The sequence below is a fragment of the Anoplopoma fimbria genome, chromosome 21 (genome assembly GCF_027596085.1).
Source record: "Anoplopoma fimbria isolate UVic2021 breed Golden Eagle Sablefish chromosome 21, Afim_UVic_2022, whole genome shotgun sequence".
Lineage (NCBI taxonomy): Eukaryota > Metazoa > Chordata > Actinopteri > Perciformes > Anoplopomatidae > Anoplopoma > Anoplopoma fimbria.
The window spans coordinates 18,725,208-18,749,218 of record NC_072469.1 but is presented as its reverse complement, the minus strand read 5'-3'; the positions used below and the strand labels follow the sequence as shown (position 1 = coordinate 18,749,218).

Here is a 24,011-nt window from a genome sequence, read left to right as displayed (position 1 = left end):
ACACACACACAAACACACACAAATCTTTGTAATCATTACTTCTACATACAGTCATAATCAGCTTTTCCACGCAGTCAGGAGCCACACTGTGAAGGTGGGTGAGATGCAGCTGGAGGTGAATCTTGTTGCTCAGGACATCCTGGCACAGTGGACAGCGAATCACTGGCTGCATGGAATGCTGGGACATCACATGGAGCTGCATACGGTTGGCGTCTTTACTGCTGTAGTTGCAATATGGACACTGCTGAACCTAAAAAAACAAGATGGTATAATAAGTAACTGATTGGGAGTGGAGAAAATGAACATTCTGTAAAATGTAAAATGAATCTGATTGCAGGAATTACTTTTTGCACAAGATGTACACCTTATTGGGTAAGATTCTTACACACCAGAGCTATGAGCAAAGCTGGCTGTCCACTGTTTGCCTCACTAAAGACACCAGACATCACTTTTTAAAGACAAAGAAGGATGCAGATGCACAACACACATGTCTCCTGCAGTGTTTAATTTCCTTCAGGGCTTTCCTGTTCTTACTGCCCACTAACCTCATCCCACCACATTAACCTCTTCCAAGCAACCCTCATGTCCACCTTAACACAGAAATTGTGAATAGATCAACCATGTTTCATTTAATTCACTTAAGTCTCTCAACTCATGCAATTTTACTAGCCCAAACCACGATTGGCCAAAATTTCTAATCAGTATTACAGATGACGAAGGTGTGTACTCTCCCAAGCTACGCCTTGCCCTCATTACAGAAAGTACTCTGAACATAGGAGCCTCCCCACCACCTGTCTTAATAGAATCCATTTCTGAAATGACTAAGTCCTCCCTCCTTGCAGGGCCCAGAACCAGACAAGCTAATACTTCATAATCTAATTTAAAAACACATATAATTTAAAGAGATGCAAAAAGGGGGGGTGAAGCAGGGAGGGAGGCCTAAGGCTAGTGCAGGTAGTCCACTTAAGAACACAAAGACTTGCATACTGTGCTTGATGCTAAAAAGCTCTGTCAAGGAGGGAATGGTGGGCTGCATTTAACCCTTTGATAGATAGCTGGCGCCAACAATTGCTAAGTGCTTAGCCTAGCATTTCTGCTTACAGTTTATAAGTATCTTCCAATTAGCTCATCCCACAGTGACAGCAAATTTTATATTTCATTAGTGCCTGTGAAGGAGAACCAGCCTCATTAGCAATTAACTTTCTGTACCTAAAATGTAACAATTTATCTGGCAGATATCCAATCTAAATAAATGCCCACAAATCTCACTACCCTTCAGATTTTTTTTTTTTTTTTTTTTTTTTTGAAAGGTGAAAACAGTTAAAGCTCCATGGTCGGTCCTCCTTTAATTGCTAGGAACTATACCAGTAATATTTTCAAGAGTGTTGCTATCGTAGAACAACTGGCAGTTTCCTTTTTATATTCTTCAAACCTTTACCTGCTCACTGGCAGAGGTCTTCCCCTCAGCAGACTTTGGCCTTTTTGGCGGACTTTCCATTTGTCGATCTGGCAGGAGGGAATGTTTAACCATAGAGTTCGGTCCGGTAACCTCTTTGGATGTGGCATTCACTCCTGGCACATGGTGGAGGGACGAGAGAGAGAGAAAGGGGGGGCAAAGTCAGAATATAAAGCACTAAGAATGACAATAACAATCTGAAAATACAGCAAAGCTGCAACATTACAAAATGATTGTTGGCTAAACAGTAGATTTAGTTTTGAAATGGAGCTGAAGAATGAGAATGACATATTTAAGATAAGAGTTAAAATAGAGAAACAGAGCCATGTCTAATTCATATCCCATAGATCACACATTCATAATGTTTGAGAAAATGTGAATACTAATCTTCAACATATCAAGTAATAATGTACACAATTGATTAGATAAATTCAAATTACTGACATGTTGTGGCTGGGTTAGATCACAAAGTGGTCAAATGACATAATGGTGAATTAGATAAACACATCTAAAAAAATGATATTCATTAAGACATAGATAATAATTTAAGAAAATTATTTGACACCAAGACAACATAAGCATGGATACAATCATGGACCGTATTATTCACATTCATACACACTGAAGTGTTTCTGCCCTGAGGACACGTGAAATGGAGAGAACTCGGGCAGGCTCATTATCACAGCACGACATACATTAAATGTTATGGTAATATTATACACTTCATTAGTTCATATACATTTCCCCAGCTGCCTCAACAACTTCTCTGTCTGTACAAGATGCTAAATTTTCGGGGCTTGGTCACGGCTGGTGGTACAGTAGCAGCGCTGCTTCTGTGTGTGTCTATTTGTATGTGTGCGTGTAAGCGTGTGTGACGTTAACAGCAGGGCTCAATGTGCAGAGATCAGCCTCTGGTTGTATTTAGTAAATGCTGCAGCCACTGATAAATCTTTCATTAGCCTCATCCTGAGATACAAGCCATGCAGGCCCTGCTAGACTCTGCCACTGCAATTTACCCACTCGGCACAACACAAAGACACAGCAACAGCAAACCCCCCCCTCCCTCTCTCTCTAAGCCATCACCCCCCGCCCTCCCCCCCCATCGCCTCCCTCGTCTGGTCACTCAAGGCAATATGTGAGCCTCACTCTTGCGAATCAACGCTTCACGCTAGATGCACAAATGAAAAAAAAAAAAGGGAAATCAAAGCACTGATACATGGAGAGGGGGTTGAAAAAAAAACATTTTGTATTTCATATTATTCTGTGGCTCGTGTTTGTATTGGGCGCATATCAATTCCTCCGGTCCGTTCATGCATTTTAATTCTGTTGCATTAAGTAGGCGTTCCACTTATTTTATTTGTAATCCCCTATATCTGAAGCCTGAAATATTGGCCTGTCAAGGAAAGTGACAAGAGAGGGAGGGAGGAAGAAAGGGTGAGAGAGAGAGAGAGAGAGAGAGAGAGAGAGAGAGAGAGAGAGAGAGAGAGAGAGAAAAAAAAAAACACAAGGGCACAATGTGAATTTCCAAGAACATCCGAGAATTGCTCTGCAGCTCAGAATAGCGAGGTAATCTTGTCTTCCAATGCGATGGTCCCTGCAGGGCTTGTGCTGTGTCTATGTGCATGTATATATGTGCGTATTATGTGCTTCATAACAGGCCTCTGACACCCCATTGGTCAGAGTGGTCATCCTGGAAGCACTCGTCATATCACCTGACCATTCCAAAGCTTCCGCCACACCTCCCATATTTATTATGACCATGTCTAATTTCAACTTCTTCCAGTCAATTTGCAACTAAATTACTTCCCTGAAAAAAGAGATGAGGCGATTGTCAGACAAGGAGCTGCAAACACATTTACAATGCGGTGGGGGGAAAGAGCCCACAGATCACCATTGATTACTGTCATATTGAATGTTAATGTATTTTTGTGTAGAGTGTGTGTGTGTGTGTGTGTGTGTGTGTGTGTGTGTGTGTGTGTGTGTGTGTGTGTGTGTGTGTGTACATGTGCATGAACAAATTCTTCTTTGACCTTGTGCTTTCATCAACACTTGTGACACTGGCGTGGAGGAAAACAGTTGGTTATCCTTGGATGTTGGGAGAGCAGTTCTCTCTATGGCCACTTCGGAGCTTTAAATGGCAAGCCCTTCAAATGTGATTAATAAACTTTTTTTCGAGATAAAGATTTTTTTGTTTTTTGATTGATAGTGTCCAGCATGGATATTATCACCTGTAACACTTATAATAACAGCTCAAACAATCCAAAAGCTATCTATAAACTGATGAGAAAAAATGAAAATATCCCTCTGCCTATCATTTTTGCAGAATCATATTTATACCCTGAAAAGTGCTAAAACATTTACAGAGTAATAACGGGAGAGAGCACGATTGAGGAAAATACTCTCCTCTCTTTTCCCTTTGTCTCCGAGTCTGCACCCCACACTTAATGACTGTGTCCTTTTTCCTCCTCCCTGTTCTTTCCCCTCCCTTCCCACCTTCCCTCCATCCCTTCATCTTTAGGTGGGCTCCACCAGCTGCAGCCCAGTGAAGCGGAGGGGCAGAATAAACCTGACACCCCCTCCCCCTCCACCAATGACAAATGTCTGCATGCAGCAGGACCTTGCTTGATTAGATAAATCAAAAGGTGATTTATGACACTCAACCCCTTTTGCATTGCAGGGGGAGAGAGCAGCACACTCACCACCCATCTTTATTTGCAAACTGTCAATGGTGTTTAGGGAGCTGCGTATACACACACTTATATACCCGCAAGTGTGCGCTGAAATGGAGAGAAGTACAGAGCAATGGAGGGAGAGCCAGGTAGATGTAGAGAAACAGAGGGGAGAACAAGACAAATGATAGAGAGGGACAGAGAAGCCCATAGCTCTAAATACCTCAGTATATTTCTGTCCCAAATTGTTCCTCAAAAGGCAGGACGACCGGCAATGCCATCATAGCAAATGCTTTTCACGTGGATCTATTTCAGAAATTCCCCTTTTGTGTCGGAAGGGCTGAGACATTTTGTGCAAACTGAACCAAGCAAATGAGATTTTCACACAAACAAGCATATCACTGAATCCTCATATATTTCCAACTATGACTTTATATGAAATAAACTACATTTCGGAGTGGGCTTTCAAAACAATCAAACCACATTTTTCCCCTTTTTTCTTTCGTTTACAAGCTGCAAAACAATTAGATTCCACACCTGACATTTCGTTTCGAGAAAATAAAAAAAAAGGCCAGCAAACGGAGTGTGGGGGGGTGGGGAGGCAGTCAATTAAGAAGGAGCAGGTTGGGTGGCGGCAGCTTGAATTTAGTATTCAATTTAGCTGTCCTGAGCCCTGGCAGACTGGCTAAGGTTACGGAGCAGTAAATCTAGGAGGGAGAGTTGGCCAAAACAGGCCAGGGAGGGCCGGCCAGCATGATTTACTGGCCTACTGCTCTGAGGTTACGCATTAGGCTGACCCCCGGTCACCTGATAACATTACAGCAACACACTCTGAACCCCAGACTCCCACTGAAGCACTCAGCAGGCCCAGATCTATAGCCGGAGGGAGGTAGAGGGAGAGACTGGGAAGGAGTGAGATGTAGAGAGGCAGAGACATAGTCAGAAAGAGAGGGAGAGAGAGAGAGAGAGAGAGAGAGAGAGGGGAAGAGAAAGGCTGTTCAACAGCAGCTGTCTTGTAGTTTGTGATTTTTTAATGACTAGCCCTCCTTTCTCTTCCATCTCCAGCTTGTGTTCTAATGACAGATAAATATGAGCATGGCCTTGTCACATTTGACAAATCTTCTGAGACGTTCAACAAGCTGTCATTACACAGAAAACACACAAGCCGTACATGCACAAAAGAATTGCTGCAGGCTTATAATTAAACATGCTAATATCTTTCATATATTTTAATCTCATTTTAGAGGGACAGAATACCAGCACAGCTCCCATATCAAGTTGGTCAAATTTGCAAGATGTATGCAAATAAGAAAAAAACACTGAAAATATTCTGAATTTGAACAAGCTGATATGGAATATTTTACATCGGATCTTGTTTGCATGAGATTCCATTTTGTCTCCCCCCCCCTTATCTGCACAATTCCAAATTGTTCACGAAATTAATACATAACATTTGACTGTAAGAACAATGAGTAATTTCTTTGCTAATTTGAAGCAGGTAGAGATCTGTAATTTCCTTAGTCTGCTTGACAGGCTCATTTCCATGCCTGGGCCTTTGTTTAGTTGGTTATTTATAAGAAGCGGGCCCCTGAGCCATGGTGGCGACATGCACAATCTACACGCACAGCACAAAGCTATCTGGAAGTAATCCACATCGGGGCATTTGCATGGAAAATGTAACATGGATTATAATTAATCTAAAGTGACATGGGATTATAAAAGACAATGTAAATGAAGCAAGGGGAAAAAAGCACTTTCTGTCTTTCCTTTTGCCCCTCCCCCCTATATCTCTGTCTCTCTCTTCCCCTCTCTGTATCTGCCCCTCTTTGTTTAAAGGATCTTGGTCTTGGAGATGAAGTGCGCAAACACACTGCTCACTTGGTCACACTGTAATCCCTTCCCTGGAGATCTCCATACGAACACACGCACACACACACACACACACACACGTACACAGATCTGAACATTTCAAGCTCGCCAGAGATTTGAGGCTGAGGATGGAGATGCTAAATCTTACTACTTTAAGCTGGAAAAAGAGAAAAACAAGGCCCTGTCTCTGATGATAACCCTAGCATAACAACACGCTGACACACCAAGCTCCCTTTTAGCATTTTCTGGCATTTGACTTTTTTCTTAAACCTCTTTTAATCCGAATAAAAAATAAAACACCCCAAACCCACTAGCAATATTACATCTGGCTTCCTAGCCAAACTTGCAGCTGACCCCAAGGCGATTCCTGAAACAAATTATTCACGAACAAAAAAAAAGGCCTACAATTCTGCTTTATTAAATAGATTCCTGACATCTGATAAACTACACTTGGGGACAAACACATACGTAAGCATGCATTAAAGTAGGAGGGACCGGGACACTTTTTTGCATGTGTGCGGTGGTGTTAAATGACGCTGGCGGTAATATGCGGCGGTAAATGCATGGATGGTGGTTCCCCGCCAGTCCGTCAGACAGGCCTGTCAGAGAGATAGAGCTGAAAGATAGATGACTGGCTAAACTAATAGGCCCCAGCCTCACTCAGCTCTCCTTCTGCCTCATTGAGCCTCACATTATGGCGCTAGGTATGGCATGCTAGGGAGAGGAGGTGGGGAGTTTGAGATGGATAGCGGGTGGAAGTTGGAAGGTGTGTGCGTGTGTGTGAGTTGGGTGAGGGAGTGAGTGGGGTAAAAAAGAAGAGGGAGAAACAATGAGAAAGAGCGTACCCCATGCAATGACAGAAAAAAAAAGGAGAGTGAGACCCCATGCAATATTCATCCCCAGCCATGGATTTCCATCTCATACATAAAAAGACCATATGAATTCTTATTTGGGTAAATCAAATCTAACAAAGCCAGGGCTATCCCGACCACAGCCTCGCAGCGGAGGCATTATGTGCTCCCTACCTCGCCCAAAATAACAAAAACACCAAGCCGTCTTGTACCGATTGTTGCCCCTCCCTGCTTACAACATTGCCATTCTTACAAACGGATAAACAGTTCCTTCTAGCTTGTGCTCTTTTTCTATCTTAGGTAATGCCTGGTGATAGGGTCACATATTGGACAACAATTAAGGGATGGATTGAGACAGGGAAAAATAGGAGAGAAAGAAAAATGAAGGGAGGGTGCAGGGGGGAAAAAAAAACTAATTTAAGGGTTGCAAGGATGCGGTGCAATATTAGAAAAACATATACACAAGCCCCCCTCATCTAATCCTGCGCTTATGAAAAATTAATATGTCATCTGAGAGGGCACAAGAACGAGAAAAGATTAATGCAAGGCGCTTATAAATTACAAGCACGCAAACTGATTTGATTAAAAAATAATCTGGGGCCTGGACATTGCCTGGTAATATCCCCAACACTCAACTTATCCCTCTCTCTTTCCCTCCGTTTTTTCTCTCTCCTTCTTTCCCACTCTCTCCCTGACTCTCTCTTTCTCTTTTTCTCTTTCTGTCAGATGGAAACGATTAAAGCAGGTCACATGGAGGCTAGTCAGCAGCATTCACATGGTACACACACATGTTAGAACCTTATCTGAAGGCCAGGGAGATGAATGATAACTCCGAAAAGAAGGGAAGCTTACGGTTCATATGTGTTTTTGTGTGTGTGTGTGTGTGTGTGTGTGTGTGTGTGTGTGTGTGTGTGTGTGTGTGTGTGTGTGTGTGTGTGTGTGTGTGTGTGTGTGTGTGTGTGTGTGTTTGGACTTACGGTCAGTTCTCCTGCTGTCAGTCAAGTCTCGGTCAGTGAGGTTAGGTCCAGGCCTGGAGGAAGAGCGAGGAGGTCTCTCACCGTCCTCAGCATTCTCTTCTGAAAAAAGCACAGAGAAAACATCTACATTACCCATCATGCTCTCTTAACAAGCTATGTTTGCTGGCATGGGGACTAGCACTGAGATATCAGATATTAACATATCATATAAGAGTCATTTAAGAAGAAAAATAATTCTTGCTTGTACATGTTCAGTTTATCCTCACAAACCCCCCTTTTTCTAAACAGAGAGCGGGTTTATATATCTCACCAGCAAGTACTGCTTCTAGTGATTTGGACACATGTTCTGTTGAAAATAGCCCTATCATGGCACTTCTAGTGGGTGAAACATAATACACACTGCCTTAAAGCAGAACAAAAATATGTCCAACAGTAAAACTGTTTCAGTCATTTTAGTTCCCTCTCTAAAGAAAGCATTTTTCCCCATTAAAATGTAATTAAATGTATTTTAAGAATTTAAAGCATAGTAACGTTTACTAGTCCATATGCTTCCTTTTAAATTAATGTTTATTTTCCCTGTTGTTCAATTTATTCTAATATTAATTTCAGGTTAGACACGTGTTCATTTTAAGGCAAAGACACAAACAGAAATGTTACTATTTTAATGTAAAACTTAATTGTATGAAAGAGTTATCTATTCTAGTTTTTAAAAAACAAAAAATAAAAGACTAATATTAACCGTTTCGTATAGCCCACACCCACTTTACTCCATGAAGCATGTGATTGTTTAGATTTTTACTACTGTGCTGTTACCTCAGTAAAAAATATACGTGCATGCACACACACGCACAGACCCAGAAACTAACACACACACGTGCAGTTCTGTACTATTAGCAGATTAGCCTGCCCATCTCTGAGAGTTCAGCCCCTTGTTTGATAATTCTGTGTATCTGCAGTGTTCTGCCAGTGGATTAAAGTGTGTGTGTGTGTGTGTGTGTGTGTGTGTGTATGTGTGTCTGTGCGTGTGTTTTGTGTGTATGTGTGTATATGTGTCGCCAGCGCAAGCTAACACTAATCCTAGCCGAGCCCCAGCGCTCCCTTTCATCCAGCCATCATTTGTCTCCGGCTGGGCTGATGTCACTTTGTAATGAATTTTGAGCAGTCTGAGAGAGGCCAGATAACCAGGCATGCGCACACACAGCACACACTCACACACACACACACAAAAAACATAAGTACACACATATAGTACCCTCCTCCATCTCAGGGTAGCACACCCAAATGCAAAATCAAACAGAAACACTTGCACACATGCGTCAAATCATACATGCGCTGTATCATATTCTCACACACACACACACACACACAGAGCAAACCGTTAAAAATGTCATGTCTTCTAAGCGGGGGAGGGGGGGGTCTCTTTCACCACAAACCCCTGACTCTGCCAGAGAATTAAACTGGTGTATGTGTCTGTGAGAGTGTGTGTGTGTGTGTGAGAGAGTGTAAAAAAGCTGCACTCATCAATCCTGCACTGCCTTAATAACCATATTTTACAACACACACACTCACACAGAGTCATATTCATAGAAATCAGGCAAAGGGTGCATTGAGGTCAGCTCGCATTTGCATACAATCACTTTGGCCATTGTATGACGAGCACAAGGGGTCTGCAAAACCCCCCTCGGAAACATGATATGATTAACCCTTTCACATACAGCGGGGTGCACAACACACACGTACGAAACGAAAGACACACACACACACACACACACACACACACACACACACACACAGACACATAGACTAAGTGCTGGCGCCGTTTCTTTAAGCGCCAACACATTAAGTGGACATTATATACAGCATGAAATTTTCATGGCAGATGCTGGCATGTGATTGAAGAGGAGAATTGTGTGTGTGTGTGTGTGTGTGTGTGTGTGTGTGTGTGTGTGTGTGTGTGTGTGTGTGTGTGTGTGTGTGTTCTTATATATAAGCGCTGTTGTATTTTTGTATTTGCACATGCGTGTGAGTGCTACGGCATTTTGCACGTGTATACACAGTCTTTAGGTGTATGTGTGCGTCCTTGTAGATGTGTGTGTGTTTGTGTGTGAACGAGAGAGAGAGAGAGAGAGACTGGGACTGCACTCTGCTCCTGATGTTTTATTAATACGTTGGTGACAACGGGGATGAAATATCTCCTGTCAGCCAAGAGAGCCCGGGCTGCAGAAATTGCAATTTTCACTGCTGGTGCTGCAGCGTCCATCTTTGTATTTTAATTCACCCTACCTTCATATAGAGGGAAAGAGGAATCATGTGTCTGTGTGTGTGTGTGTGTGTGTGTGTGTGTGTGTGTGTGTGTGTGTGTGTGTGTGTGTGTGTGTGTGTGTGTGTGTGTGTGTGTGTGTGTAAATACTGCTGTGTGTAGTGGGTTTGAAAGTCTTTCATCACTGGTTTATCTTTTCTCTATACTTGACTTTTGTTCGATGCCAAGGAAAAGCAAATGGCACAAATCGAACAGCATGTTTCACAGAAGAGTGAGAAAGGAAGGGGAGGGAGAAGGGTCAAAACAGGAATACAGAGAGAGAAAAATAAGCTCTCGAAGATCCCACATACTGCAAGGTCAGGAATGTCTCAAAAGAGTAAATAAAAAAATCAGAATCAAATCAAAAAGCAGGAGGAAAAAAACACCTTTTCATCTCTTTTGTCATTTTCTGCTTTCATTCCTTCACTGCACCAAATGTATGTAAAAATAAATATACTATTGATTTGATCACAAGCAACCTGCTTTTATATAGCAGGTTAATTGTACATTTGTATTATCGTATTATATCATCACTATGGACCTTTACATTTACACAACAATTCAATTTATTTTCATATTATCTTCTGTGACTTTAAACAAACATGTGGTAAAACTTAGTGATCATTATCTTCCACATATTTTCTAACATACTCGGAGAATAATCAGTGTAAGCGTATGTGCTTAAAGTTGAACCTTAATTTGTTTGATGCTGTTTGATATTTTGTTGGAAGCCATGATTGCACATTTCATGTTAGCATTTTAAAACAAAATTAAACAACAAAGAAAGGAGGATATGGGTCGGGAAAAAAGTCGTCATAGATGCGGCCAGTGCTTGATCATGACAATACTAAACCACCATCTTAACTAACCTCTAGGGGGCAGTCTACCTGTAGCTAGATAGGACACAAGAGAAAAGAGAGACAATGAACAGAGAGGAAAAGAGAGGAAGGAATGAGGGTGAAGAGTGGGTGAAGAAAGAGAAAAAGAAAGAGGAAAGTAGGGGTGATCATCTGGGCCTCATCAGTGTTTTTTTTTCACTCCTTTTCCCTTCTAGCCGGTTAGATCTGTGGTGAGTGAGTGTGTGAGTGCGTGCGTGCATACGGGGAATGTGTTTCCACACTGAGGACATTCCCAGACGAGCTCTCTCGATACATCAGCACAGCGTCTGCCCTCTGACTGACCCTGACAGTTACACACCACGCCGATGTGTATGTGAGTGCACGTATAGCTGCGTGTGTGCGCGCATGTTTGTGTGGATGTGCGCCATTGATCAAGTGAGTGAGACAGTAACTGCATGTGTTTGCATGTGAGTTGTCATGTGCAAGTGTGTGTGTGTGTGTGTGTGTGTGTGTGAAAGAGAGAGAGACAGAAGAGAGGGTTCTGTGGCAGGGACTCTTAACCATCAACTTAATCGTTACCAGAGGACGCACAGAGCAAAACTTTTGCAGTCACCTTCCACTGCCTTGTGCATACACACACACACACACACACACACACACACACACACACACACACACACACACACACACACGCACACACGCACACATACAGGGAGTTGGTCAGGCTGTGGAGGGTGTGTGATTTTGGCAGCCTGGTGGGACTCTCTTTGATGTGGGTCGGTCGGAACATTAAAGCCGGCCGGTGAGCTCGAGCTAACCACAGACCCTGGGTCCGATTACCCTGCAACCAACACCAGCCTATATTTAACCGTTAGAAAAGGAAGAATAATTAAGTGAGTCCTGATCAGGGATACAGCCAAATCAGTCTGGTTTTAGATTTAACTATTAATTGGAAGCCAGTGTAACCAATTAGGGTCCCTGGATGAATAACTCACTTGTTTGCCCAATAAAATAAAACTCCTGAAGATCCCTGAACATCACATATTTGGTTAACATGACCTTAGAGTAAATTGTGTTCTGAAATATTTCAGTAAAAAAATGTGTGCAAAATATTTCACAGTTACTAAAAAACATCACAGTCAAATAATAAAATAGCAAAACAAGTTTTGACAAACAGACACAGGAGGATGTGGAGGAAGATATATAGAAAGAGACGTTTGGAAAGAAAGAATGGAAGAGTAGACATATGGGAGATGGAGGCAATGGAGGATGTATTGAAAGTGTCAGTGTGTGTGTGTGTGTGCCCTCTAGCTGTATAATGACCTGCTCTGAGACCACTCGCTCCCTTTCCCGTCTCCCCCTAAGGGCCCATAACCGCAATGCCGGGTCATTATGTGCCCGGTGGAGGACTCAGTTGTAGAGCACACGACCGTAGAGCAATGCCACGCAGAGGAACTGGACACAGAGGCACAAAATGGCTGAATTCATTAGCTGGGCCGAGCTGCCTCTAATTTGCTTCCTCAGGGCTAGGATGGTGCTCATTAAAGGAGAAAAGGAGTAAAAAAAAAAAAAAAAAAAAAAAAATACTCATTATTGTTTATCTTAAATCATGGACACTGTGAAAGCAGAGCATCAAGTGAAACGGTAATTGCTGCCAAAGAAAATATTATGAGAAATATAGAAGAAATGCTTTAACTACTAGACTGCGAAATGATTACTGTATAGCTGTTAGGACTCTATATGCTACAATATTATGTCTGCTGTTGTGTTATATGTCTAAAAATACTCATAAAGACTAGATATGGTATGTGTCTAATGTACCGGTGGTAGTAGTGCAGCCTTAATGTTTTGCGTAACACCCATGACTGCCATGTCTCCCCCACTTAGCCATGATGTTGACGCTGATTTCTTCCTACAACTCTGGTCATGTCCCCTGTGAGACCACGAGACCACGTGTATGTGTGTGTGTGTGTGTGTGTGTGTGTGTGTGTACGCGAGGAGTAGGGGCCCTGTGATGTCACATTCCTGCGCCGCGCGTGGCTCCAGTTTGGCCTCTAGGTTTTAAAGGGGAAAGCTTTGAAACATTACACCATCCCGCACAGTCGCAGCCATGCACACACACACACACACACACACACACACACACACACACACACACACACACACACACACACACACACACACACACACACACACACACACACACACACACACACAGTCAAGGGCCAGTGGTAATACTGCTGGGGTAATAACCTTACAGACTTACTGATCTCCCTCCCTCCCGTTCTCTCACCCTCAAATCTTTATTTACCCTGCTCTCCCTCTTTATCCCCTCTCTCTCTCTCTCTCTCTCTCTCTCTCTCTCCCCCTCATTCTCCCTGTACCTTTCCCCCCGAATTTCAGCGCGTTTAACAAGCATTTAGATCTTAACCAGATGTTGTTAATGTAGCATGTCTAAAATACTAAACATCAACCCAGCGGAGAGGGGCTACAGCTCCTGCACAGGGCCTGGGAATAACTGACACACACACGCACACACACCTGCACTCGCTCATACACACCTACACACGAAACCCTCTGCGCATAACACACATTAACTCCCACACGGCGCTCAATGTATTTCATGCACAGAGGCCCACAGCCCACATGCTAACATGTAAATACACACACACACACACACACACACACACACACACACACACACACACACACACACACACACACACACACACACACACACACACACACACACACACACACACACGCGCGCAAGCAAACACACATGTTTCCATCCACACGCTTCAATCCACCCACTTATTGCTTAAAACACATGAGAACTTATTACACCAGCAAAAAAATAACTATTGTTGCGGGTCGTCTCTGAAAGCCAGACAATAGGATTGTCACATTTAATACGCTCCTGGTGTGAATGTCAATAAGTTGAACTGACAGAATAAGCTGAAAAAATGACTTTTGTGTAAAAAAAAAAAAAAAAAAAGAATGCTTGTATCAGCAGTTCCAAATTTGCTTTGTTGTTGTCAATTACGACTTCCCTGAGACACTTCATTGTATTTTCTTTTGCTCAAATTGCCCGCTCCGCTGTCTTGCAGGCGACTAACAAAACACCTATTACTCTTTTGAAAAAGAAAATCATATGAATAAACATAGCCAAGATTAAAGGCTTGCCGTGTCTTGCTTGCTGCGCAGACAAAAACTGATGTTTCGTGTTAAGAGGGGTTTCATTTTCAGTGCTGTGAGCACCAGGGGATGAAGGGAGGGGGTGGGGTGGGGGGTATTAATGATTCTTAATGGCAAATACAAAAGGTTTTCACGGGACAAAAATATGGCTTCAAAAGGTTCAGTGGTGGAAAAAAAAAAGAATTGCCGCAACACCTGGCTTTATACAATAGGCTAGCACAACTACTGTACACCTCCACACGTGTGCGTACACACACACACACACACACACACACACACACACACACACACACACACCTGCATCTTACACAACAGCCATATTGCATTTCGGCTGTTTGAATCACCTTAGGCTGAGTAGGTGAATTGAAGAGGCGGCACGGCAAGCTTACTGAGGGATTTAGGAATAATTTGAAAAGAAGATTCCTCTCCTCTGTTTCATCTCCCCCTGTCCCTTTCTCTATTTTCTGCTTTTCCTGGTCTTTTATGATTCCTCGGCCCAATATTTATCTAGCCCTGATTATAAACATCTGGCCGATGGGGCAGACTGCACAGCGGCCGCAAAACACAACACACACACACACACACACACACACACACACACACACACACACACACACACACACACACACACACACACACACACACACACACACACACACACACACACACACACACACTCTCGGAGAGTCACACACACAGTGGAAATATCACACACGCTCACCAACGTGACCCTGTCAGGTCCAGACCGGACGACGGAGGGAGAGAGAAACAGAAAGACGGAGAGAGAAAGTCAGACCAGACAGAGACAGAGACAGAAAGAGAGAACTAGAATCTGAGGGTTAATGGCCTTCCCATCTCTGTGATAAGAATTCATTCTGTTCTATTACCAGCACTTATCTACAGAGGCTGCTGTCTTTCCCCGCTCTCTCCCTCAAAACACACACACACACACACACACACACACACACACACACACATGCACAGCAAGGGTCCGAGATCGATAGATGAACCTAATGAAGAAAGCAGCTGTTTCTCGGCATACCTGCTCAACTCTATCAGCCCAACAAGATCTCCCTGCCGTATTCATCTGTCTCTCCATCCATTTATCTATCCACCTATCTATCCATCTGTCCATCTATTTTTATATCTTTTCACACAGCTATCCATCCATATACCTATCCTCTATGTTCCTCGGTGCCTCACTCTATCTGTCCATTCATCACTACACTTGTAAACAAAGATATCAGCAGGATAGATATAGTTTCCAATTGACCAGACTGGTCCTTGTCATGTATTCAAGGTTTATTTATTTTTCCGAGAACTAATACGAGGCAGGGAATCGGGGAATCTAATAAAATGGCTGCCGTGGTTGCAGAGAATGGCCGTGTGTGTGTGTGTGTGTGTTTGTGTCCATGCTTAAAATAGGCCTTTGACGGGCAGTGGCCAAATGGATGATGCTTAAACAGATCTTTATCCTATTGGGCTACTGTCCCGTTTTTAGCTGCATAAAAAAACATCTGCTTTTAGAGCCACCAAAAGCAAGACTGTAAGCCTGGATGGAAATCAAACAAAAGATTTAAGTAGATAGAGAGGACGGATAGAAATTCAGTTATAGGGTCATGAATAGAAGTATTGTTTATGGCTGTGTACATATCTTAAATATGAGATTTAACATAAATGTGAATCCTCATTTTCAAGAACTACACATTTATAATATTTTCAACATGTTTTGTATGCATATTGCATTCAATACATAATTATAAGCTAGAATAACAGCGTGTTTGTTTGAATTACACGTAAAAAATGAAGAAATGACTTCAGGTTTCCATTCATTCTATTCATTTGCAACACTTTTCTATGACTACATGCCTTATTGATGGGGGATTTGATTCAGTCGGGGTCACCACATATCTACCATTAGCACATAAGAATTTCATACACTGACAATAGGTCCATGTGACAGGTCTTTTGCCAAAGAAAAGTGTGCAAAACAAGAATGTGTGCATCGTCAGGGCCTTATTATGTGTCGAGGATAAGGAGGATGCTAGGACTCTTCAACATAAGAAGAATGGAGTCACGGAATAAAAATAAAAATATCTTCAAGCCCAAATATTCATTAGGTTGCTCAGAATCATCTCCAAAAGGACCAAATGGAACCTGTAATACATGGCCACATACATTCACGTGCAACACACAAACTCACACACGCACGCACACAAAGACACGGACCTGGGGCAACTGCCCTGGAGATGGTATTCGCAGACGGTTACAAATAAGGAGTGTTGGCTTTCTTCTGACTTTCTCAAAAACATGCAAAAAATGTCCATTTCATTACTGGCTAAACAATGTCATATGGGCCCCCACTGGCCTAATAGAAGCAGACAAAGACAGAGCAGCACACATATGCTTCGAATAAATCAGATTACTGAGGGGAGAGTGGGGGAGAGAAAGAGTGAGAGAAAGAGGGGAAGAAAGAGAGACACCGCCAGACACTTAGAGGATTGACAAAATTCCCTTTTCTTGCTACCTCCACCCCTCCCTTTCCCCTTTGCTTCACTTTCTTAACTCCCCCAACGCCCCCAGCTGGATCTGTTTTAGATTTGAGCCAGTGGTAGAGCCATATCTCTTCCTTATCTCTGCTAGCCGTCAGAAAACAGAAAGCTCCATGTTTCCATGCATTAGACTCCCGGCCCCTGACACGCCACTTGAAAATCTCGCAGCCCCTCAAAATGGTTGAGCAGTGAAATAAAAAGCAAAGATATCATTTAATCAAATGAAATGCAGGTTACCAGGTTGCATGAATATCATTTTTTGAAGTGCGCTCTGATACAGTGTCATATCAAAGAAAATGTCAGCCGTGAAAATTATGGAAATGCATTTTGGCATTGTGACAATAAATGTCACCCAATATCCCCCAAAATGAGATCACTCTTTGACAACCACAAAGCGTCATTAACTGTATTTGAAAAGCCATCAGAATTTGATGGGCTGTGACATTTTCTACCCCCTGACCACCCCCCGGTATCAAACCCCATGAAGATATCCCGTTGTGTTTTTGGCTCCAATTATGCCACAGCACTTCTCTGACAACTGTAAAGGGAAGTATTGATTAAAGTTGTAACAAAAAAAAGCGTGGACAGGGTGGGGAATATGTTAACAATTTGAAGAAAAAGGAAAAATCAATATTCAAATGACTCCTTCTATTGATTTATAATTAAGTCTTAATTGCGGTGAAGGCTCGGACTTTCCAAATGCCGTGTGACGTTAGCCGGGACAGAAGATAGGGGAACATTATTGATACACTTTAACATTGGTGGTCGCCCAGACATTGATTCAGCCGTTTTTTTTGCGGTGCGTTTGGCATGCTCTGAGGAAGCTACCATACACACACAGCACTGAGAAATAATGCACATACACCGGCATGCACAAACAAATACACACGCCTAAGTGAACTAACACAGCATAATTAACCTTCATCTGGGAGAAGTCAGGGCTGCCTTATCTAAAAACTTGACTGTGCATGTGTGTGTGTGTGTGTGTGTGTGTGGTAGTTACAGCAGTAGGTGTGGATCTGATTGACTTCAGATGATGTCGGTGGAGGTATTATTCTGGACAAAATAGTGAGTGAAAGGAATGCGTGTGAGTGTGAAATCTTACGTGCAGATTTTTATATTCCACTGCATTCATTTGTGATCCCATTGTGTTTGTTTGTCCCTTCATGTGCTTCAAGCAATGTGGCGATGTGTGAGTGTGTGTTCATGTTCAAATCTGTGTGTGTATATTTGTCCCCACGGGCCTAATCAGGTATCAGATACCTTTTGTTTTGGGAGCTCATTGATGGATGAAATCTTTATCTGTGCTATTGATCAGGAGGGCGCGGGTCCTAAACTGTCTGTCTAGCTGCCTGCCTGCTCTAGCTCTAACAAGATTGCCAGGCCCGAGTATATCAGTTAACATTTAATCAATGGCAGCTTAAGACACTGGGGCTAAGGGAAAGAAGCCCACCGCTTCAGCCCCCTGCCCCAAACCATTACCCGGGATTGAATGGGAACTATATGTGTGTGTGTGTGTGTGTGTGTGTGTGTGTGTGTGTGTGTGTGTGTGTGTGTGTGTGTGTGTGTGTGTGTGTGTGTGTGTGTGTGTGTTCCAGATGATTACAAGGGATTGGGTCTAGTTGATCACATGTCTTCAGGGGACAGAGGTGTGAGTATGTGTGAGTTTGTACGTCAGTGTTTTCATGCATGCGAGTGCTGGCTCGTCGATACATGTTAATACGTCAAAAAACGCCAGAGGGGGTGGTGTGTGCTAAGCTGCCCATGCCGCTCTGACGAAAATAGAAAAACTGAAAGAAGTGACGGATGTTATAAAAGAAAATCACCATTCAAATGAAGTGAAGGCTTCAAATTGAACGTGCCTGTATAAAAGTATACACACACTGCAGTGGAAAGATATGACATTTCATGCAATGCATGATTTTTTTTTCTTGCCTCGCTTGCAAAAAAAAAAAACTGATGGTAAAATGCAAAACAGGAGAGTCAGCAAAAAAGAAATATGATCAGTGAGACTTTTTTTTCTTGCTTTTTATTTTACCATCAGCTCATCTTACTGTAAATGAAACCCCATCAGATCTAAGCGGTAGATCTTTCGTCTACCGTCTCAAATTATTTTTCTTTTTTTTATTCATGCTATCACTGGATCTCATCACCATCAAATGTCAATTTGAGAGTACTAAAGATGTACTTACAGTATTTGCCTATGCAATGTGTGTGTGCTTGTGTGTGTGCGGTTCTGAATTAGTGTGTCTGTGTGAATGTTTGTGTTTGTCAGGGGTTTGCTCTGACGGGGGAAGCCCCTCTCACGTCCCTGCCTTTCGACCAAAGCCTGGGAGATTCCCACCACCAAAAATCAATTTGTGTGAGAGCATATGTGCGCCTGTGTGTGTGTCAAGGTTTTGTAAGACAAATCTCTCCAGCGTGCGCCGCTTTAGTGCTATTGAACCGGGCTTCGATCACTCGGCCACTGTGAATAATGCAAGGGAGGCTACTGCTCACTTACAGCACAGGATGCCTACGCATGTGTGTGTGTGTGTGTGTGTGTATATATGTGTGTTTGTGACAGCGTTGTCCTTTTTCCTCCTTGCAAATGCAACAGGGCAGTTCTTCGACGTTCCTCCACTTGGCCCTCTTAATCTCATGTCAGATACAGGAACTCCCACATTGATACTGTCTCTTTGAGTGTGTGCGCCACGTGTTTGTGGGAGTGTGTGCGCGCGCGCGACTGTGTACGCTGGAGGCTTCTACAGTAGACGGGAAGAGCTTAACTCAAGCAGACAGCTCAGGCCTGCACTTTGACACACCCTGACTCATTACATACAGCCGGCACACAGAGGAATATTGTCATTAAAAAAGACAATTAGATATGAAGTCAAGGGAGCATCCCTTACACACACATGGACACACACGCCTGCAAACACACAGCGCAGGAAATATAGGTGAACTCGTCTTCATATCCCCAGGTATATGAAGTAGAGATATTAATAGTCAGGATGTTACAGAGTAATTAAAATAATTCCAAATGATGAGAGTATGTGTGCTCTGTGTGTGTGTGTGTGTTTCTGTTAATTAAGCTGAATGATTTGATATGACACAAACCGTAATGCTTTAATAGTGTCCTATACTTGATGTGGCTGGAGGGGACGACAGTTGATGGGGCTCTAGGGAGAGACAGGGCGACACACACTCTCACGCACAAAAAAAACAGATACAGCTGCTCATAAGCAGGATCTCTTTTTTTGACATAATTATCTGTGTCATCACTTATGAGGCAATTAAACAAACATCAGTTCCTATTTCCTCTCCCTCCGTCTCTCCTCTTCTTTTATTCTGCTTCCTTATCTCCTTCTCTCCTGCCATCTGTGCTCCCGTCGCCAGTCCTCTGCTCTTTTTTTATTTTTATTTAATCTACTCCTTGCTCCTCTCTTCTCCTCTCCCTCTGCTCGTCTACCTCCCCTCCAGTGTGACTCCAGACAAGGTTTCAATTTCAGCATGCTGATTGTCTCATTGCCGACTCTATGCATGTCTAACACTTACTGGCACTCTGGGGACCAGCAATACACACCATAGAATGCCTATTACACTCCCACACGTTTCTGGCGAGTGTGTGTTCGTGTTTGTGGTTGTGTGTGTGTTTGTGTGTGTGTGTGTGTGTGTGTGTGTTTGTGTGCAGGAGGTGATGAGGGTGTAAAATGCCTATTACGCTGAGAGTCTGGTCTCTCTTACACTGGAGAGAATTCTCTGGCGCCTAAAGAGCAGAAAATTGCAACGCTCCTCTTCCTCACTCCCCATTAACCTTCTTTTGAAATAAAAGCCTGACCAAGGTGTGTGTGTGTGTGTGTGTGTGTGTGTGTGTGTGTGTGTGTGTGTGTGTGTGTGTGTGTATGCAGCGTGTGTATATCTTTGCCCATTAGCCTTATGTGCCATCATGGGTAAAGCACCTTGTGGGACCAACCAAGCAAAACCCCCAGTGTCTTTTCTGCATATACCAAACGTTCTCTTTGTTTTCCATTTTACTTAACCCGCCCTCTATAGGCTACTTTTTTTGCATTCTGCACTTTTACATAGTAACAACATCTGTTCACCATGTTTTTGTCTCTCTATGTAGTCACCCAATTGTATATTTCTGTGCTCCTAAATTTACTTTATATTTTTTCTTTCTTTTCCTTCACCCTTCATGAAAAATAGCAAGGCGGGTGAAGATGGCATCTTACGAAAAGAGCTCAAAGATGACTAAAGCAGCGGGCATATTTGTCTAATTCGCACAAAGACATCCACATCAAAGCACAAATCAAGACCGAGGCTCATTCAATGGATTTTTATCAGACTATCCATTTCTCGTTCTTTTTCTCCAGCATCCTTTTCCTCCTCTCCGTCACATTCCTCTTTCTCTCTCTATTTTCAGAGTGTTATTAGGACATGATAAAAGCAAAAGAGATGTCATGACATGAGACCCCCTGTTAGCATTAGGAGGTGGGAGAGAAAACGAACGAGGGAACGGTGGGGGGAAAAAAGGGAGCGAAAAAGATGAAAGAGATTTGTCTGGAAATTATTGCTCACAAGGCATTGATTCTCTGCTTTAATCTCACACAGTGTGCTCAAATTTCCTATTAGGGAGATGAAGAAAAGGAGTGAGAGGGAGATGGGTCTTATTCACATAGGTGGGGAGGGAAATCTTGGCATGTCTCTCAGTGTTTCTTTGGGCAGACATAACATACCATTTCCCTTAATCTCAAAAGAGAAGCCATGTCCAGCATTTTTATTTTTTTACATGTGCTGTTTTGCTTTAAGGCCATTTGTCTGCTGTAAGTAAGCATTGGAGAGGTAAAGCTATTGCTACTGAACAGCTGGAGGGTCATATAGACATGCACACACACACATACGACAAGCCACTGACAGCTGCTATAGCTGCAAAGCTTCCTCCAGTTAGCGGCGATTAGCCTTTGCTATAGGTAATCAATAGCTGCTATCAATTCCATACCTCCCACTGATGGATGAGGTAAAAGAAAGAGAGAGGAGAGTGAAGAAGAAGGGAGCAGTAGAAGGAACTACTTTGTTGCTGCTAACGCTGCTTCAAGGAATGACAGAAATTCTACCTGACAATACCAGTTCCTAAAGTAAAGTTCCTGCTCTCTTCTTTGTGTGAGTGTGTGTGCATAAAGGCTGCCTTTAATGTCCATCTGGGAATTGTATCATCGCGGTCTGAGATTAGTGGCTGCTTGGACCCAGTGAGTGTATTGCCTGGTTACCGCGGCTCCGGCTCCACACAACCCTCTTTCCATCAACGGATTGTTTGTCTTAATGCTGTGTGACATGGCCCATTGTTTTGTCCATCTGTGGTTAAGAGTCAATGGACAGAGGGTGTATGAGGGGATTGGGGTGGGGGAGAGAAAAGAATGGAGGTGAGGGAGAAGAAAATCCAGAAGAGCAGGGGTGGAAAAAAAAGGGGGGGGGCTGAAGGCAGAAAAAAAGTAAAGACAAGATGGGGACAAGAGCTGAGAGGTGAATTTTTTTTTTTTTTGAAAGAGACTGAGGGTAAGCGAAAACATGCAATAACCCTGTGCTTTCAATATGGGCCTCGGACTTTACATTCACCACTTCCTTTACCAGGACCTTCCAGAGGTTTTCGGTTCCATATGGAGCGGGGCCTAAAGCTCTTTGTGATATCACCGACGTGAAAGACGTCCTGGCCCTGTGACGCCAGCCCCCGCTTCAAAGGGTTAAGTCATATTTAGTATGCGTCCTCATAGCCCCACGGCTTTGTATTGTAAATACGACTAATGTGGCATTGGTCAGGTATGCTAATTCAGATAATCAGTGCAATTTCTGCAAATTATAACTGTCAGTGTGGTGGGCACAGAACCTTGGCGGAAAACATGAGGGAACAATTTAGCCCGGGTAATACCCCTCCACCAAAGAGCTGCTCAACTCAAAGAAAAACAATCGGCCTGAGCCCATACCGCCCCGACACACCATTTCAAAAATAGTTTATGGTGAACAAGGCTCATTTTTTTCTCAGGCACAAGTCAGCCTGCTGCCCTTTTTTTTTTTTTTTTCCTATGTGCATACACAAACCGCAAAGTAATTATAATTCACTTGGATGGAATTATTCAAAAAATGACCACATCTTTTACTCCCTTTAGCCATAGAGAATATGGTTTTGAGAAATTTGGGGTAAATTGCTACTTGCTGAAAATATAATAATATACATAAATGAATGTGTCTTATTTTGATTTGACAAATGATTTAAAACGCAGTGTATTGTCTCCAGATAAATGTACGGCAATAAAAAAACTACATATTTCACAAAATCCTCTTGGGTCAAATCACATTACTCTCATCAGAAAAGTTCTCCCCGGGAACTGGGTTTTACTCATGTTGGGCACATAAAATAACATTCCAAGTTTTTATTATGCGAGGAATGGATCCAGCCAGACTGAAATCTCTGGACTTTACCTTTTATGTAAGTAACGTCCTGTTTCACAGTAAATGAGAAAGAAAAGGTCACGAATAATTTATTAACTGTAGGAAATCAGTAAGCAAATCAATATGCAATATAATTGGCTGCCTTGACCTATTAAACTTCTAATCTAAACATAGATATATTACGGGTACGGGCATAAGAGGGGTGGCATATGCAACACAAGCATAAAACAGTTAATAAAAAAAGGATATAATTGTCCTTTGATGAGCTAGTCAGCTGGTCTCACCTACTACAGTCTGACTTGAAAAAGAAAATGGCCACCACTGCGCTAACCATAGCGGTTAGCTAGATCTGGGTGTGTGTTGCATCCTTTCTCTCACTCCTCCGGCCATCCGTGAATGTTTATGTAATGGCCACAAATTACTGAGACAAACCCTGGAAATAGACTTCTGTCTGAGAAGAGACCTTCTTAAAAAAAAAAAAAAAAAAAAAAAAAAAGAAGACAACCGCTGGAATGGCGAAACCACCCCCACTACCCAAAGGGGGAAAAAAAGTATAAGAGTATAAGTATAAGTGAAAGTGAGGGAGCAGGGAAAACCTAATAGCTCAAAAGATGCCTCGGTGTCATCACATCAAAATGCTCTTTGGGAAAAAGCGAAGCCCTTTCCCACATTGAAAATTGAATGATCGTTTTCGGTGCTTTGGCTGAGTTCAGACACATACAGTTTGGGTTTGGTCAAAATTGAAAACAAGCAATGTCGGCGCACTTGGAAACATGCAAGAAGACACGCTTGCTGTTATATTCCATCACTTCCTGCTGGAAGCACAAGCACATATAGGGACAAAAAATGTCCATTAGGCTCTGTTTTTAGCCTAC

The 24,011-nt window shown here is 42.7% G+C and overlaps 1 protein-coding gene across 1 annotated transcript in view; it reads right to left on the bottom strand.

Annotated features, from left to right (window-relative positions):
• The window catches only part of zfhx4 (zinc finger homeobox 4), an 80,924-nt gene that overhangs the window by 10,983 nt on the left and 45,930 nt on the right, over positions 1-24,011 (bottom strand). Inside the window, exons 7-9 of the mRNA XM_054622697.1 lie at positions 7,823-7,921; positions 1,439-1,572; positions 50-250 (exon numbers count right to left, since the gene is read on the bottom strand). Coding sequence (XP_054478672.1) covers positions 50-250; positions 1,439-1,572; positions 7,823-7,921 — 434 coding nt within the window. The remainder of the gene's footprint in view (positions 1-49; positions 251-1,438; positions 1,573-7,822; positions 7,922-24,011) is intronic.